This window comes from Chenopodium album, chromosome 14 (genome assembly GCF_948465745.1).
Source record: "Chenopodium album chromosome 14, dcCheAlbu1.1, whole genome shotgun sequence".
NCBI lineage: Eukaryota > Viridiplantae > Streptophyta > Magnoliopsida > Caryophyllales > Amaranthaceae > Chenopodium > Chenopodium album.
Window position 1 is genome coordinate 2,316,640 of NC_137847.1, and position 19,312 is coordinate 2,335,951.

At 34.9% G+C, this 19,312-nt stretch overlaps 1 protein-coding gene and 2 pseudogenes across 4 annotated transcripts; 1 reads left to right on the forward strand and 2 right to left on the reverse strand.

Moving 5' to 3' along the window:
* Positions 1–1,017: 1,017 nt before the first annotated feature.
* LOC145579826 (putative receptor-like protein kinase At5g20050 pseudogene) lies at positions 1,018–4,419 on the reverse strand (annotated as a pseudogene). Its single transcript, XR_014099223.1, has 2 exons — positions 2,886–4,419; positions 1,018–1,310 (listed from the first exon to the last, which is right to left on the reverse strand). The product of XR_014099223.1 is annotated as a putative receptor-like protein kinase At5g20050 pseudogene (transcript).
* A 1,379-nt stretch (positions 4,420–5,798) lies between these two features.
* Positions 5,799–9,684, reverse strand: LOC145578534 (putative receptor-like protein kinase At5g20050 pseudogene; annotated as a pseudogene). 2 transcript variants are annotated; one of them, XR_014098880.1, is made up of 2 exons: positions 9,475–9,684; positions 5,799–7,272 (listed from the first exon to the last, which is right to left on the reverse strand). The product of XR_014098880.1 is annotated as a putative receptor-like protein kinase At5g20050 pseudogene, transcript variant X2 (transcript). The 2 variants fall into 2 exon arrangements; XR_014098879.1 differs by lacking the exon at positions 9,475–9,684 and having other exon boundaries at positions 5,799–7,348.
* Positions 9,685–13,182: 3,498 nt separating this feature from the next.
* On the forward strand, positions 13,183–18,737 carry LOC145578535 (protein arginine N-methyltransferase PRMT10-like). Its single transcript, XM_081635841.1, has 8 exons — positions 13,183–13,433; positions 14,015–14,207; positions 14,287–14,392; positions 15,972–16,161; positions 16,804–16,989; positions 17,087–17,170; positions 17,773–17,993; positions 18,362–18,737. Exons 1-7 carry the CDS (start codon positions 13,230–13,232, stop codon positions 17,947–17,949), a joined length of 1,140 nt encoding a protein of 379 aa, XP_081491967.1. The 5' UTR covers positions 13,183–13,229; the 3' UTR covers positions 17,950–17,993; positions 18,362–18,737.
* Positions 18,738–19,312: the final 575 nt, after the last annotated feature.

Consider the following 19,312-nt stretch of genomic DNA (forward strand, 5'->3'; position numbering starts at 1 on the left):
TCATTCAACGGAATTCCACCTTTTCTTTTGCCGTTATTCTATCGCATATCAGATTAGATTAGATAAGAATCGAGCTTTTAATATGTTCGATAGGATGTTTGAGGCGTTTTATTAATGGTGTGTAGAGTGATTTAAATTTTATAGATAAGAATTGAGCTTTTAATTTTTTTGATGGGATATTAAAAGCGTTTCAGTATTGTTGTATCTCGTAATTCTAATTTTATCAGGATTTTATTTTCAAATTGAAAATAGATATAATAGTCATTCACTTGCTAGAAATGATGTATGAAAGTTTGATCCAAGGTTATATTTGATTTGTCATAGTAGTGACTAAGGCCCCGTTCTCTTCACCTTAATTTTGCTGAACTGAAATTATTTTTACTAAACTGAAATTATTTTTGCTAAACTTAAATTATTTTTACCGAACTTAAATTAATTTTACCGAACTTAAATTATTTTTACTAAACTGAAATTATTTTTACTGATTTTCTATTATAATTCTTCTTTAAGAAAACTGAATTTTACTGAACTGAACTTATTTTTACTGAACTGAAATTAATTTTACTGAAGTAGAATTATTTTTACTTAATATTATTTTTTTAAGGTGAAGAGAACAGGGCCTCAAAGCTAATATATTTGTACACACTACCGCATAGAGCTTCATTGCCCTTGACAAAGGTCTTTTATTTATGTGTAAGAAAATAGAAGGTAACATGGGTAATATGGTATGAATTTTGGACTGTCAAAATCATCAAACATTATCATTATTTTTTTTCTTATACTACATATTATTATTTTTATAATTCACAAGTTGTTCTTTATAATTAACCCTTAACTATGAAGCTCAGTTCTCTAGCTTAATAACCTTTCAAGTTTCAACATATTATTATATCATTGCACCCCACAAAAATAATTTTATCATTCATACTACACTGTTTTGGTGGATAAAGTCAGACATTATAATCAATCAAAAAAGTTCATGCTTTTAAGTGGCCATTAAAATTGCAAAAATCAAAATTGGTCAGAAATCAATCAATATGAAAATTAAGTTATGACTAATTACATCAGGTTACTTCAAACTTTCCATCCAAGTATTACATGACTTACGCCACTACTAAAAAAGAAGTAAAAATCTAATTTTACAGAGCAAATACAGTAAGCAATACTGTGATTGATGTATCAAAGGAACAAGTAAAAAGAAAAAAGGCTCCATGGGGTCGAAAATTTGAGATTCACCCCGGATTTCTTAGGGCTAGATCGAGCATAGTAATGCCATCGTGACAAACACATTACCATCTCAGCAACATTACCTAAACACAGAACCAAAATGCTCGGTGTTAGGATAATCTGGACTGAATAATTCGAAAAAGAATATAGAAGCAATGCCAAATGCTGAAAAGAGCAATACATGTATCTAACTGGCTTTCCACTAATATTAAAGCTGGGGTTTCAACCTTGGCATATTCTTCACAACACAGTTGACAGTACCTTCTCAAACTGAAAATATCAACAGGAATTTTTTATAGAATGAAAGTAAGAACTTATGCCCACTATCGAGTAATAAGCAAATCACAGTAGTTTATTAGACATGATTTCAGATGATTAACATGCAAAAAAGGGAGCACCTTTGATGATCTGATCCGTACATACATAGATCCATACATATGCATTTATGCAATACGTACACGTAACACAAGAAAACTCAGGGCAGCATTCTATCAATAACCACATTGTGATGTTAATTGTACTACTAAATCAAGACAAACAATGATAAAATGCTATAAAGGATCGACGAATTTAGTCCAACCCCGGGGCAAATATTGCTATTTTGGGCATATGTAAGGGCACTCAAACCAAACCCTCTGCCAAAAGGTGGGACCATTGTCCCAACAAGCTCAAAAGAAGCCAGATAGTTATGCATACAGTACATCACAAACACAACTTGTAATGTTATTCTTGCAGGGAAGCCACTAGATGTCATATCCTGCTAAATCTGAATCATTATTCTGGTATGAAATTTGTGTATGATAGTTGACTTTTTAAAATGAAAACATAAAAAAAAAAAAAAAAAAAAAAATAATAATAATAATAATAATAATAATAATAATGAATAAAACTAGCTGTCAAGCCTGTCATATTACTGAGTCAAGGACATTATATTTATGGTATGATGTCAACCAAGGACCAAAGGCTTAATGTCAAGTATTGTCAACACAAAGTGCAAATAATGGAGAGTTGGAATGATTCCTACAAGCGTGAATCCAACTTCTCATATTCTCCCACTTTTGCACATCTTTTGGAATAATGTCTTGTTGTTAAGTATCAGATCCGTGATTCAATAATGACTTATGCTTACAATCATGTCATCTTGTAGGTGATATCTCGAGTTTGGATTCCTCTCATTACTTAAAAAGACGTTATGCTAAGATATATTGATTACTCCGCAAAAGTTAGAAAATTTCATTCCGTTTTACAAGTGAATGTTTAATCATTTATTCACAGGGGTAACGTATTATCAAGAAATGACGAGTTTTGTTGTCTTGTGAAATACCCCTTCTTATCCTAAAGTTGAAAGGATAATATTACAACTTTTTTTTCCCCCATTTCGAATGCAAGTTGCAATATAGTAGTCACACTGACCGGTTAAACCAAAAGAAATTTTAATTTTTTTTTTTCTGATTAAAATGTTTTTTTGCAGACATGACACAATCACCATGGAACTCATGAAAATAACAAATGCTCAACAACTATACATGAAATTTTTAAGCCAGGGCATAGTATTTCAAAGTTCAACCAAAATCTTTGAGAAAAGCATAAAATACAATGAATGATAGTGGAATATATAAAGAAAAACAGCAGTAAAATGCCAATGAACAGAATATTACCTTTTTAGGCTGCATAGGAGTTCTGAACCAGGCACATGAATTATCGGCCTGACACAAGTGTACCAGGCTCAAATGTTGATGTGCTAGCAGCTGTATTGCAATCTGATAGTACTACTCCAGTAGCCTTTAGCCTGCACATGCCAGGACCAACTTTATCTTTGTCAATGGATAACAGATCAACAATAATCATTTCAGTTTCCGGGGGCTCGTCCACTCGCATATTTCCTTCAAGCATATCAACCACCTGAGCCATGGTAGGCCTACGCCTGACCTTCTCTTGAATGCACCATAACGCGGTATACACCAATGTCCTTACCTGTCTCTCATCAATATGCCTTCCTTCCAATAGTCTTTGATCAACTAATGACATAAATTTCCCTTGTTTTGATTTTTCCACCACGGTTTTTGGAAAATACTCGTATTTCCTAACGGACCTATCTTTGCTATCATCAAGAACACGCACACTTCTCCTCCCTCCAATCATCTCAAGAAGCACCATTCCATAACTATAAACATCGGATTTTGCAGAAATGCCATTTTCTAAAAGCCACTCGGGTGCCAAGTACCCCTTAGTCCCCCGGATATTAGTAAATATACTGCTCTCACCTCTTCCCATCAATTTTGCCAGCCCAAAATCTGACACGACTGCTCGATAATTGTCATCGAGCAGTATATTCTCGGGTTTTACATCAAGGTGCAATATTCTTGATCGGCAATCATGATGCAAGTAAGAGAGTGCCTTAGCCACATCGATGGCAACACCATACCTCAAATGCCAAGGAAGACAACCTGCTGGTCGATTTCTTTTGTCTCTTCTAGGGAATATCCAACCATCCAAGGATCCATTTTGAATGAACTCATAAACAAGAAACCGCGGTCCACCAGGAACAATGCAATAACCATACAATCTTACCAAGTTAATGTGCTGTACACTTCCAATCGCTGCAACTTCTGATAGAAATTCCTTCTCCCCACGTTCCTGACTTTCTATCCGCTTCACAGCAACACAAGTACCATCTCCGAGGATTCCTTTAAAAACACTCCCAGATGCCCCTCGGCCAATCAGTGCGTTGAAGTTATCTGTAGCCAGCTCAAGCTCTTTTTGACGGAACTTCGTAGGAACACCTGCCACTTTTCTGAGGAAGCTACAGGGGACGGAAAGTTCCCGGGACATCACATGTTTCTGAGGCAAAATAAGAGCAGTTCCCTTGGACCGGCGTCTGATAAGCCATATGAAGATAGCAAAATTAACCGTAAGACAAACACCAAATACACAAAAGAATTGCCAGGTAGGTCCAAGATACAGGGCAGATACAGTAATCAAGGAGATGAGAGTCACCACCAATATCAGTGCAAGTATCTTAGAGCACTTGTCATCCATCATAAACTCAAAGCTAAAATATGATGTACTATGAGGAAGAAAGCAATCTTCCTTCTTCTTTCCTCATATTTTGAGGACAGCATGATAGACAAGTACATCCATATTATTCAATACAATGTTGCCCAAGTCAATGATAAATTTTCTTCCCTTATATCATCTCCTTTGATCAAATCTTTTTAGCAATAACTGAAGCATCAACATACAATCCCTTTCTCTTTATTTTATTCACATTAATTTCTTATTGATGGAAGTATTCATCAGCATAAAATTGAAACATTGGGGCAAGTTGGCCTAGTCATCCTACATAGTGCAAGGCATGAATGATGGTAATTGCTTGTGTGTAAGATACAACTCACCCAAAATTAAAAGCATCCTATATTCACTTGTACTAAAAGATCTAAATCTAATAATCAAATCATTCAAATGCAATGCCGTCTTCTTAAGAAAGATTGATTATCATGCCAACAAAATCAATTATAGCCCCTAATATCAAGGCAAACATACCAAAAGCAGAAAAAGGTTCAAAAGGTGAGTAATTTTTCCTATCATTTTACCCCTGTCGTAGTCAATGCTAACTCTGCCTCTAATTTAGATCACACCACATTTGAAGACACATCAAGATAGATAAAAAAAAAAATCTCAAAAAGCTCCTTAGACATGGCGAGATCCAGCTCATACTGCTATTAGATACTGAGAATGTGACATGGCTTGTAGTTGGCACAATCACTTTGACTCAATGCACTTATTTTTAATTTGCACAATAACAAACACTGAGTATGAGTATTCATACATGTCGTGAAATATAACATATGAAAAAAATATATATAATTCTGTAAAATACATGGCTTATTAATACTGTAATACTGTTATTTGCTGAAATGCCAAAAATCTAGTAACTGTGAATTTTTCCAGTACTTGTGCTGCCATATTGACTTCTAAGACAAGGGTGACACTGAAGTTTGTTACTATAGATATTCATATAATCTCAATGGCCACTTCCACAGTTCCAAGTCATCACAATCTCAAGTCTTCTGCTAAGCCAAGTACAATTATAAAATCTCCAAAAAATTTATTGGATTTATAGGATTTCACCAGTGCAATTGAGCACTATCACATTACGAAAACACCAGTAATTTGAATCAGCATAAACAACTGTGGCAAGTGGAAACATACCCCTGATTAATAACCTATTCCATTTTAACAATCGTGGCAAGTGGATACAAGTCACTCATATTATTATTTTGGTATGCATTCAGAAGGGACCCTTTTGAATCCTGCAATTGACTTCTATTATGCTTTCTTGGCAAGATAACGATGAAATTCAGAAGGAAGTCTTAACATTTTTTAAAAATTTAGTACTGTAACGTGCGTGCATATTGATCTTACTTCATGAATACAGAATTTTCCATATTTCTAACTTTTCTGGGGATAAGAGAAAAAATACAAATAATTAAAATTTAAAAACAAGTATTAACAGCTGTACTGGATCATCCCTCTTTTCAGGATGAAAAAAAAATCCATTATAAGTGTTATAACCCAGCTACAATGTTTCAGGATTATAGAACAACAGCCAGAGACAAGTGTTACCAAAGATCATGTCAATGAGAGTCAGAGTTATATCTTAAACAACCATACAAGGAGAGGGGGAATAAAAAGAGAGATCCAACAGAAGAAAGTATTGAAATATTTACCTATGTAACCAACCCCAATGCAATCACTAAGCTACTGATATGACAAAATTGTGATAGACTGATAGGCGAAATTATCAACCGTACATTGATGATGTTGAAGCAGCTGCTTGAGATTTATCGTTAGAAAATTGAGAAACCTGCAAAGCATTAGCCTTCGTATTATTCCAGCCTTGGATCTTCTCCGATTTCATTAACAAAAGATCGTGGAGGAACATTTTGGTTTCAGGGGGCTCATCAACAGGCAAACGGCCTTCAAGCATATTAACCACCTGACCCGTATTAGGTCTAATCTTAACCTTCTCCTGAATACACCAAAGGGCTATGTAAACCAGTCTTTTAACCTCATTCTCATCAATAATAGTTCCTTCTTCCAACAGTCTTTTATCAACCACTTCCATGATCTTCCCTGCTTTCATTTTCTCATAGACAGTTTTTGGGAAATATTCCCACAATTCCATTTCAGGCTTCGTGGACTTTCCTTTGAAATCCCCAGCAGACGACATAAGGACGCTCCTCCGCCCTCCAATCATTTCAAGAAGCAACATTCCATAGCTGTAAACATCAGACTTTGCAGAAACTCCTTTCTCTAGGATCCACTCGGGGGCCAAGTACCCCCTAGTCCCTCGAATTCTTGTAACAACCATATTTTCCTCTTTACCCATCAACTTTGCAAGCCCAAAATCTGTCACGAGTGCTCGATAGTTATCATCAAGAAGTATATTTTCTGGCTTAACATCAAGGTGCAAAATCCTTGACTGACAATCATTATGGAGGTAGCAGAGAGCCATGGCCACGTCGATGGCAACCTGATGCCTAAGCTTCCAAGGCAAGCAACCACCTGGCAGCTGTTTTTTGTTGTGTTCACGAGAGAAAATCCAGCGATCTAATGAGCCATTTTGAACAAACTCATAAACAAGGAAGCGTGGTCCTTTTGGGATAATGCAATAACCATACAGGTGTACAAGGTTCATGTGCTGTACACACCCAATTGTCGCCACTTCAGCTCTGAATTCCCTCTCTCCCCGTTCCTGACCTTCAATCCGCTTCACAGCAACACAAGTCCCATCCTTCAGCATTCCTCTATAGACACACCCTGATCCTCCCTGGCCCACAATTGAGCTGAAATTATCCGTTGCCAGTAAAAGTTCTTCATGTAGGAACCTTGTTGGAAGCCCCAATCCTTTATCAAAACCAGAAAGTTCCTTGTTACTTGATAGCTTCTCCAGTTGGGTAAAAACCCATATTATGATGCCAAAGGACACAATCATGATAATTCCAAGAACAGTGAAGAAAATCCAGGGTGTTTTCAAGAAAACTGCAGCAGCAACGAACAAGATGAGAAGGCCAGACAGTAGAAATAAACCAAGCAGCCTAGTTTTCTGCTCTTCCATAATTGCTTAAAACGCTCTCTCACAATTTTCTCAGGAAGTTTTACACATACTTTGGAATCATGTAGACTATTAATGAAGCTTCCATGTTTCCATCTAACAAAGATTGATCCTAGAATGAAGTTAACCAATGATTTCAGGTTCTAAATAAGACTAATTTCTGTCAGGAAAAAAGATACTATTAAATATTCCATTTAGTATATGCCTTTTTCAAGCCATTAGCAAATGAGTCCTTCTCAAGAGGATATCTAATTTTGTCCTGTAGCTGTGACAAGCTCATCAGAGAATAGTAAACTAACCCCCCTCTATGAAAAGTGTATAATAGTCCATCATTTTCTAATGTTGAAGATTCTCAAAAATTATCCTGATTCTTTCTTTTAAGCATTCTCATTAGCTGCCATAAGTCAATCAAACAGATGACATCAGATAGAAGTTTGACCATTCACTAATGCAGAAGGTATAAAGACTACAAACAAATGAATATGACTCGTGGAACCAACCCAATTGACTTGATCAAATTAACAATCGTTTCTCATGTAAAGAACACCTATTTATCCAATAATAATAACACAAATAATCACGCAGGCACTTATGTCAAGATAGCTAGAGTAACCAGGACATAGTTGTTAACCACAAAAATCATGTAGACACAAAGTAGATCAAGCATGAAGCACCATGTAATGCAAACACTAAAAGGCATGGCTTATACTGATTGATAATAAGATGTTCTTGTGTTTCAGATAAATGCTTCAACACTTACAATAATTAAATGACATGGTACACTTCAAACTATGAGGGGTTTGTGGCCAAACCGCCAAAGGGGATAAAGATCACTGTTGAAATTTTCATCCATTCTCAACAAATATGATTATATGAAAGATCATAGTTGCCAATTTTTTTATTGTTAAAAGTATGTTATTGAACTAAACAAAATATCCCTTATAATTTGGGCAACTTTATTGGTGCATTTTTTCAGTAGCTTGAAATATTTTAGTTACATGGAATTTTTACGTGATCATTGGGTTAGGTGGATGTGCTAAGCTATCTAGCCAAAACAGTTGCTTGAATCTAAATTAAACAGTTGCTTGAAATATCCCTATATTGCTTGATATATAGGGTCTTTCAAGCTACACGTAGTGTCAATTATAGCTCACCATTAGAGAAGATCAGAATATTCTAGCATAATATTAATGTGACAAAGTTATAAGAAATCTTGCTTAACTATTAGAGATGCCCTTACTTCTTTATTACTACCTTCTTTATTAATAAGTACATAGTATCAATTAGTCAATCAAGAAGCATTTCTATCAAGAGTTTCAGACTCTCAATGGTATTTCCAATCAAGGTTATAGTAGTGAGGCTACATCAATTAAAAAAAAAAAAGTGAAATCAGAAATCCACCTGAAACTCTTTCTTCTTCCCAAAATACCCTTTCAAGCCCGAAAATACTCAATAACCTCAAATTATTTATATAGTACTTCGTATATGCCAAAAACTTCAAACCAAGCCCTCCCACCGGCACACACAACGCTAGCCTGCTAGGGTTATCACTCGTCCGTCCCTCATACGGTCATACCCTCACCCAGCCAAATTATAGAAGCATGTGCATATTTCAATAACGTCAAGTATTATGTTATGGTATTACTATATTCTACACCAACCCAAATTTATATTTACTAACTCGATCTTAATTAATGACCCAATATGCTTTATAATTGGGGAGCCAAATCTTAATATGGCTTTCAGAAATGTTGGTCTTTTCCTTGCTTATAAATTCTAACTACCTCATTCTTCTTAACTGCATAAATTATTGACCAAACCTCACTGATTAACATAGTTTATTCAGTATTTTTATCAAATCAAAAACACCCTTTGACTAATTAATTCAAATAAATAAAACATATAATACAAAAATAAATTTAAGATGAATAATATACTAGCAACAAACAATGGTGGACATTTGGGGAAGTATATACATAAAACATAAAACATAAACTAATAAAGAAATGAAGAATATACCCTGCATATTTGCTGATGATTTTCCACAAACTTAACAAAATATCTACAATTTAATAATTATTATTGACAATTAATGGAAAATAAATATTAGAAATTTTATAATTCTGTACCTGATAGCACTCTTTGCTGCTGCACAAGAAGCCCAATTGTGTCGCCTTTTTTATGGATTTGGTTTCAAAGACGGAGTACCTGCTTTTCGATTTCAATTTCAATTTCCTAATGAATTCAATTTAAACAATGATCAAATTACTTTCTGCCCTAATTTCAGGAAACTCTCATTTGATTTTTCACCTTCTTCAATGCACATAATAGAAAATGCTATTGTGTGTAATTAGTCTAATTACCCAAAAATCATGAAAAGTTAAGTAATTGAAATTGCACCTCAAGTCCTTGCTAAAGGTGTCAACTTTAGTCGTTTAACTAGATTAGGGGCCGTGCGATGTACGGTAGTAATAATCTTTTTTCTTATAATTAATTTGTGATACAATATAAAATGAGGCAACTCGTGGAATAAAGAAATGCAATGCATATTTGAAAAATGAAATAATAAGGCAAAAATTATTAAAATTAAAATTGAGAAACAAAAAATATCATTAGTGATTAGTTGGGTTGAAAATATTTATAAGCAGTATATTATATACATTATATTACATTAATGATGCATGTTATTCCCAATAAAACTATACAATATATAGATTAAAAATTATTAATTGGTAAGCTTACAAAAATATTAGAGGTATTTGAAAGAATAAATAAATAAATAAAGTGTATGGAAGAATTAAGAATACGAAATAAAAAGGAATGCATTTATTATAAAGATAATATATACGAGTAAGCTTTAGAATAATATTATCATAGTTGTATTTCCAAAAAAAAAAAAAAAAAAAAAAAGATTTTGCTAAAAAGGGAAGGGGGAGTTTTGGAGGGAAAAAACAGTACCGGGATTTGACACCTGTCACTTTCGGTGTCTATTTTAGTATTAAGTTATTGATGGTTTTTTTGGGTTAATCTATAATGGGTTGGTACTTAGGGCCTGTTCTGATTGACTGAACTGAGCTGAGCTGAGCTGAGCTGAACTGAACTGAATATTTTATGAGAGAAGGAAATTAAGAACTGGACTAAACTGAAGAGAACAAGCCCTTACTTTCAAAGTTTCAAGTTAGGTTGAAATAAGTTAATTTAATTGGGTAGGTTAGGTCATTGTCAGACCGGTTAAGTCCACTATTTGCTAGCTTGGGTTTGAGTCGGACCATCTTAGAGTCATTTCATTTTTGGATTAACATCTTAGTATTGTTTTTTTTATTAGTGTTTAGAGAGCAACAAAGGCGAATAATGAGAATCGTTCTCGTAAAATTGGTAGGGAATCTCTAACCACCTGATAGAGCTTCCTTCACTTTCAATATCTCAGTATTATATGAGTATCAAAATATCATAATTGACAACTGATCACAGACTTCATGAACTTTAATTACATATAATTAACCTATGCTAAATTCATGCAATACAAAATATAACCAACCTTAACAAGTTTACTTTGTATCGTTTCATTAAGATTGCAATCCTTGCGATAGAAGAGAGTAAAATTTTGGTGTTTAAGGAAAAAGAAGAGAACTGATAGAAAGAAAAAACCATATACTATGAGCAGTGGCGGAGCCTGGATTTGTGATCTCGCTCTGCATTTGTGATTTGGGGGGACAAATTTCAGATGTTTAATAAAATTGACAAAAATTTTAAGAAAAAAAGATGATCACATAAATTGCTTAATATATATTTTTACATAATTGCTTAATATATATTTTTGTTATGGACAAGAAAATTTTTCTTATATGGCAAAAAAGGAGTTTTTATAAGTTTCATTGCAAAAATTATCAACAAAAAATAATAATTTTTTGTTGGTGAACCCCAATTGTAAGTTATGTGATCCCCAATAATCGAAAAATACTATTTTTCAAATAATAAGCGTTTAAACAATATGAGAAAATATATAAGGGGATTTGGGTAAAAAAAAGAAGTATACAAAAAAAATGTATGAGTGAAGAATTGAACCTAGGAACAAGAGGAGAAAAGGAAGTCTTATTCAAGACCCATCAACCACTAGACCATATTTTAACTTTGTAATATATGTTGTATATAAACGCATTTACTGTATCTTTTTATGCTAACGAAAATCAATTATTATTTATTTATTTTTGGAAAATGGGGGGATAACTGTCCCCCCATGTTCCTATAGTGGCTCCGCCACTGACTATGATTCTATGAGTAAAGAACGAACTTGATGAACTAAGTGTTGTAATTTTAGTGAAACGAATGGAGCAAATTGTCCCAAGTCTCCCAACTACTCATCCAATGATCCAATCCAGATCATTTACATATTAGGAAAAATTGCTAATGGTGTACTCGTGGTTTGTATTCCGTATTGTTCATAATTCATAATTAAACCTTAGAGCATGTTCTCTTCGGCTTAATTTCAGTTCAGTTCAGTTTAGCTCCAATTAGTTCAGTTCAGTTCCTAATTTCCTTCTCTCATAAACAAATTCATTTTAGCTCTATTCAGTCTAGTTCAGTTCAGTTCAGTAAATCGGAACAAACCCTTACTCTTTTAAATTTATTTTTCATTTTATAAATTTTCTTCTTGTTCGAGTACTTGTAATTCAATTCATTTCAGCTTCATTTTACCGAGCTTAATTATAAGCATTGATTCAAATTTCGTTCACTTCGGTTCGACTAAGGGTCTGTTCACTTCAACTTAATTTCAGTTTAGCTCTAATCAGTTCAGTTCCTAATTTTCTTCTCTCATATAATATTTGGTTTAGTTTAATTCACTTCAACACCAATTGATTCAATTTATTTAGGGGCCGTTTGGTTGGGGGTAATCAGGAAAGGGAATGGGAATCAACTGGCTCGATTCCCTTTGTTGATGTTTGTTTTACACTTTTAATCATTCCCTTTACCCTCCTTATTACCCCAAATCCTTCCAACTCCATTCCCCACCCCCCTTAGACTTTCCCATTCCCTTTCCCTACACACCTTCACACCACCACATCACCACCTTCACACCTACCAACACCACTGGAAAACCAGCCCAGACTGCCGCCGCCCCTACCATGACCACCGTCGAGCCTCCCCCGACCACCACTGCACCTCCCCCGACCACCGCTGCACCCCCCTCCCCCGCAAAAACCCACAAAAGTTGAACCCAAATTAATGAATGTTCCGAAGAAAATGCAGCAAGATGTTAAATTTGATTTCGAAATGAAAATCTAAGTCTAAAAGCAGATAATACCATCAAAATGTATATATAGAACAACAATTCCCACTAAAAAAATTATAGAATTAATCAATTAAAAAGAGCCCAAATTTGAGAAATTTTGGCAGTAACTATACATTATGGTGACTCAGGCAAGGGGAGGGGGAGGTGCGGCGAAGGGCGGCGAGTGGTGGAGGATGTGCGGCGGTGGCTGGAAATGGTGGGAAGTGAAAAATTGATGAAATGTGTGGTGGTTGTGGTGGTGGTGGTGTGGTGTGCGAATAATTCCCTTTGTTTTAAAAACAAACAACAAAACAAAAATAGGGTATTTTCATTCCATTCTTCTCCTTTCCCTTTGTTCATTCCATTCCGATTCCCTCGTGCGAACCAAACGGCCCCTTAATGTGAACCGGCCTTAGGAATCATTCAAAAATCATTTGATATTCTCAAAGAGGGCAAATACAAAGGACCCACTTTGAAATACCTGTATCATTTATGAAAATTGATTCATTGAGAAGTGAAGGGTATAAAAGGCCTTTGCCCTAAATATTTCATCTTTTCTGGTCTCCCTCTAATTTTCTCTCACTCCACTCAACACCCAAACAGAGAGAAAATACCATGGGAAGCTCATATGTTAATGGCGGCGGAGAGCGGGGACTCGGCGGCGCTGGCCCAGGAACGGTCGACAAGGGTGTGGATTACGCCAATTACTTCTGTACTTACTCTTTCTTGTATCACCAGAAAGAAATGCTCTCTGATCGTGTTCGAATGGATGCTTATTATAACTCCATTTTCCAGAACAAACACCATTTTCTTGGCAAGGTTTACCCCTTTTCTCTCTTTCTAATTTTATGTCTTTATGAAAAAGTATTTCAATTTATTCTTGTAATTCTTGGGTTTTTTTTTGGAGTTTTTTCTGGGGTTCCTGAATTCATCAAATTTATGCATGTTTATTGGTTTTTGGGTGAAAAAAAATGTTTTTGTGTAAAAGGGTATGTTGGATTTTGTGTATTTTTATGCCATTTTTGGGGATTGGGAGGCTTATCGGAGCACATTGTGTGAATGATTTCTGCTTTACAAAATTACATGTGCGGAATATTGTTGTTGGAATATCCTGGAATAAGTTGTTATCTTTCCTGTAATAGTTAGGGTTTTATGATTGGGTTTTCGGAGACAATGGTCGACTTTGAATGAGTGATGGTGAGAGTGTTAAGACATTGTTAAAGGGAATGCATGTCATATTCTTAATTATGAGGAGCTGGGACAAGATGATGATTATTTCTGAATGGAAAGTTTGAGATTTCAGTGAGTGACTAAATGTATCTGGTATAATGAATAAATTAGTGATTAAAGTTTGATCCTGGTCTGATTTGTGTAAACATTTTTTGTTTGTGTGGAAAAAGACTGTGTTGGATGTAGGAACCGGTAGTGGTATCCTTGCAATTTGGTCTGCACAAGCGGGTGCACGAAAGGTCTATGCAGTGGAAGCTACAAAGATGTCTGAGCATGCTCGACTGCTTGTTAAAGCGAATGGCCTTGAGGACGTTGTTGAAGTCATTGAGGGTTCTATGGAAGATGTTACTCTTCCGGAAAAAGGTTTGTCCTTTTGAAGTTGTTTACACTTTCAGCTTTGATCGGTGAAATTAAGTAACTAATGATGCTACTGGATGAACAGTTGATGTAATTATATCAGAGTGGATGGGATACTTTTTGCTTCGTGAGTCCATGTTTGACTCTGTGATCTGTGCACGGGATCGATGGCTGAAGCCGACTGGAGTTATGTAAGTCATATTAAGTCTGGCTTTTCTTGCTGATTTCAATCTTTACTGATGTATGTTCTGGAAATGGAAGCTCCTTCCTCAATTATTGTTTGTAGAGATTTTAAAGGGGCTGGCTTTATTAACTGCAAATACAGTGAAATATTAAGGCCCTAACATTAAAATCCTTGTAACTCCATAGAACAGTAGAAGTGATAGCAGGTGGTTTGAGGTTTGGATTTTGACGTATTTACTCTTATTATTTGAACATGAAACAAAATTCTTTTTGAGTGGTTACTTTTGTTCCTTTAGATTATAAAGAGGGGTTGTGGGGCTTAAAACTGGGATGTCCTGCCATGGCTTTGAAACCCTGCTGGATAGGCTTAGGGCATATTTTTAAAATTTTAATGCCCTTCCCTCAGTTTGTATAGGGATACTATATGACTTGTTATGCTGTGAAGTCCAAAGAAGGTTACAAGCTACCCATGAGAGCGACACCGGACTCTAGAATTTCTTAGTTTGTTGAATGTATGTCTTGGTGTTTTTTGTTAAGGAATTATTTAGTTGAAGATCCACCTTGAGCACTTTTGTGTAAGGGTTCACCAGCGATGCTGTATTGTTTTGGTAATATATCAATGTGAAGTAGAATTTTGTTGTAAGTTTTGGTTATCACTTATCAGTCATATCACAGTTGCTACTGTTGAGCTGTTTGCTAAATCTAATCTTCATTGTTTCTCAATGGCTCTGAACTGAACAATCAAAGAACATATAGTTAGGGATGGCATTTATAGTTGCTTTTCCCATTAATAGATCAACATGCACACGCCGAACAAGTCAAGAGGTTGAAATTGTAAATGAAAAATTCTAGTTGATGTGGTAGTGGAATTGCTTAGGTGATAACAATACGTTATTGGGGATGCATAGCCTTTGTAAAAATTATGGTGAAGGAAGCAATCAGGCTAGTGATTGTTAGTTCATATAGACTTGAAGTTGCTTGATAGCATTTCACTTGAGATGAGCTACTGCAACTTCAGTTGTATATTAGAGTGAAGACTTATGATCGATGGTTAGACCTTAGGGAAGTTTATCAAAGTCTGGTGATTGTATTAGTCTGGTGACTGTATTTGGAGTTGGCCCAAAGTTTAAAATGCCTAAGTGGAGTTATAGATGAGCTGGTATCATGACGATCATCAATGGTCTAACACTCTACCCAAGCATATTTAAGGTTTTAGTGCTTGAAATGTTGATTAATCACCTAAGTTTTTAGCCAATTGGTGATTTTGAAGTTAGTTACTTTGATTTCCAAAATAATTGTTTTTGGCAGTATGTCTTGTGAGAAATAAGCAACAATTATTTTCTATTTGACGACTTAATTCTAGGACTAACACTTGCCAATGGGAAAGGATATATATATAGTAGTATAACTGAATTTGGTAGACTCCAAAGAGGCCATTTTCTCATGCTTCAAAATCACATTGTTATGCATTTAACAGTATTGTTGAGATGCCTCTCCTCTTATAGATTGTCTCTATTCACACTTGTGTCATGAAATTTAGCATAACACCCTTATGTTTAATAATTGGAGGAAATTCGGGTATTGCAGGTATCCAAGTCATGCACGCATATGGTTGGCTCCTATAAAATCTCACTTGATAGATCAGAAAAGGGATCACTATGATGGAACTATGGAAGAATGGCATGGTTTTATTGATGACACTAGGAACTCCTATGGTGTAGATATGAGTATTCTCACAGAGCCTTTTACTGATGAGCAGAAGAAATACTACCTACAGGTCAGTGGTCATTTCTTTTTCTTAAGCATTGAAAAAAAAAAAATTATGATGTTTTTCTTCTTGAGGTAGGTTTGGAATTTTGTTCTCTTCATGCTCAGTTTACTATTTCGTCTATGGGTTCAAATTCTCATATTTATAAACTGAACTAAAACTTACATCTTTGTACAAGTGTGTTCAGAAATTAAGAGTTCTCTTCTTTTAAATAAAAGGTCATTGAGAGTAATGCTGCATTGTCCCCCTGACAACCACCTTTTTGGTGTCTGAATGTGAGCATTTGTGCATGTGTGCTGCAGGTTTATCTGCTAATGTAATGTGCATGAATGACATATGTTTGCTTGAATGTTTATAGCTTTATTTCAGGTTACTTCTTCTTAGCACTGGTGAAAATATTCAACAAAAATACATATAACAAGTAATTAATTGTTGAAGATGCATTCTTTGTACATTGATATTGATCATATGTGATGTGACATGTATCGCCTAATTACATACAGATGTTGCTTCTCAAATTACCCTTGTGTGAAATGAACTGGCAATTTAAGTAGTTATGGCAAGTGAATGATGTCCTTGACTCCAGTTTTAAGTATTTTCCTTTTTATCAAATACATTAGCTTTTATTGAGCTTGGCCGTTATAATTTCAGACTTCATTGTGGAACAACCTTCGTCCTGAACAAGTCATCGGAACAGCTTCCATCATCAAGGAGATGGATTGTTTAACTGCTACTGTTGATGATATCCTTGTTATCAAAACTCAATTTTTCTCATCAATCTTGGAGGAGGATACAAAGTTTTCTGGATTTGGAGGCTGGTTTGATGTTCATTTCCGAGTAAGTAGAATTTAATTATGTCCAAAGCACGCTTGATTTTTGTAAAAAAATCATTGATTATATATTTTTTTATACATTTATTATTTTGGTGACTCAGGGAAGAAGTGAAAGTCCTGCGACAACTGAGATTGAGTTGTCAACTGCCCCAAGTATTGAAAATGGCACACATTGGGGTCAGCAAGTAAGTACCGCAGCAAATGAAGATATAGCATGTTTGAATTTTGTTTATTCTTGAATTAGTTGGAACTTAGAAGACAGGCATATTTTAGACTCTAGACAGTGATTACTCCTTGATTTAATCTGTCTTCATATGAATCTAGTAGGTTTATTTTTATTGATTATGGCCATTATTCAGTTTTGTTGATTTTTGATGAATACTTCTGGGGATGAATATACACTTACGTATGAAAATCTATAGTTACCTTTTCATTGGAAAGAAAGAAGAGCATTATGTTTGTTCTTTTGGATGCGTTATTCTTGTTGCCAAATGGCACTCTCTGCCATTATCGACTACCTGACATATTTGTCTGGTTTTCATTTGAAATTAAGAGAATAAGTTTTACTTATGGGGCCATTGCTGGGGAGTTTATTGTATATGAATATATGATCCTCCCTATCTATGATGGGAGGATGATATATATGTCAAGGATCAGGGTGATGAAAATTGTTTCATACTTTCATTGGTTACTGAACATAATTGCTTCTCATGGTGTGCTTGATATTAAATTATGTCATTGCTAGTTTGCAACTGTTGTGATATTTTTTTATGTCTCTATATCTCAGGTCTTCCTCTTAAATTCTCCCATTCGATGTAGTAAAGGAGATAATATGAATGTTTCTTTTGTGATGAACCGTGCTAAAGATAACCATCGACTGTTAGAAGCTGAATTTGGGTGTGAGTTCAAACTGGCGTCTGGCCAGCCACTCCAGCCGTTCAGGAAGAAATTCTTCATTGAGTGAGAAGTAAGACGGATGAAGCATTCTTCTTAGGAGTCTTACAAAAGGTAATTTTGGTATGATTTCAGCATTGTAGCTTTCCTTAATTCAGAAATTTTAGATGTGTAACACGGCTGCTAGTACTTGGTATAAACGTTGTCAGACTCAGTGACATAGCCTGCCTTCCTCCCTGTGGATGGGTATGAAGAGAAAAGACAATGCTGTGCTTGTTACTTGTTTTATAAGGCCGAGAGAAGATAACTAGCCATTTACTTGTCTATAACTTTGTGGTCCTTTTAGTTTATCAAACAAGCACAATGCCACAACATTGTTTTTTTTAGCTAATAATCTATTTAAAATGGACATATATATTTTTTTCAAAGTAGTATCGTTATTATGTTTTTTTCCCCCCCTAATATCTTCCATCTTTTTCCAGTGCTGCTATGACTCAGAAGACATCAAGCAGAAGTCTGATACTTCTCAGGATATGGTGAATTCTATTGGGAAGTTGTGGCCTTTCGTTAAAGCCTGAGAGGTAGTTAATCTTTAAACTCTCAAGCTTTTCTGCTGGTTTATTGGATATACAAATGTCAGCAATTATCGTGTTAAACTGAATGACTCCAAAGATCCTAAATTGGGTACGACAAAAATGGTTTGAGTTCATCTGTATTGGCTAAAACAGAGCTCACAGCAAGGCAAATATAATTTTTGAAGTTGAATGATGTAATGCATAGTAGTAGAAAATATTGATGAAATGATGAGTATTTATGTGTTAGTAATTTAGTGTCTTTTAAAATTTTCTTGATTGTCTATCCTTTGGCACTCTGGGATCTTTACAATTCTGGGATCTTTACAAGTCTCCATGGATCATATTACATTCAAATGCTAAAGTTCTTAGTATTATGATTGTAAAATGTTCCAAGAGAATACTTTCTCTTGTTATAATTTTATTCCCACTAACTCTTTTTGTTCAATCTAAAAATCTTGGAGACGAAGAAGAAAAGTAAGAAAAACAAAAACAGAGAGGTAGAGGGAATATAAGTGTACAAGTTTTGAATCATTTGTTGTTTCAGGAAAATGGTGTTATAGTAGAATGTGAGAGATTGTTATATACACAAGGGTTCGTGTGTACGGTGCACCCAAGGGTATTGTTTGGTCATTTTGATGATTATTGCTCATATAATCATCAAATGAGCAAAAATTACCTTTGTATATAATTATTTTCAATAGAATGTGCATGTACTTTAGGTATTTGGTTGGTATGGTGAAAGACGTATTATAGTGGTTGTCAACTAATTTAGGGCCTGTTCTCTTTAGCTTAATTTTAGTTCAGTTCAGCTTAATTCAGTTCATCCTAATTTCCTTCTCTTATAAACAATTCAGTTTA

Excerpts from the sequence above, each read along its gene's own strand:
- LOC145578535 (XM_081635841.1), top strand. The coding sequence starts at position 13,230 with ATGGGAAGCTCATATGTTAATGGCGGCGGAGAGCGGGGACTCGGCGGC. Across the intron at positions 14,208-14,286 it reads TGTTACTCTTCCGGAAAAAG|TTGATGTAATTATATCAGAG; the intron begins GTTTGTCCTTTT and ends CTGGATGAACAG. Across the intron at positions 17,171-17,772 it reads GCACACATTGGGGTCAGCAA|GTCTTCCTCTTAAATTCTCC; the intron begins GTAAGTACCGCA and ends TCTATATCTCAG.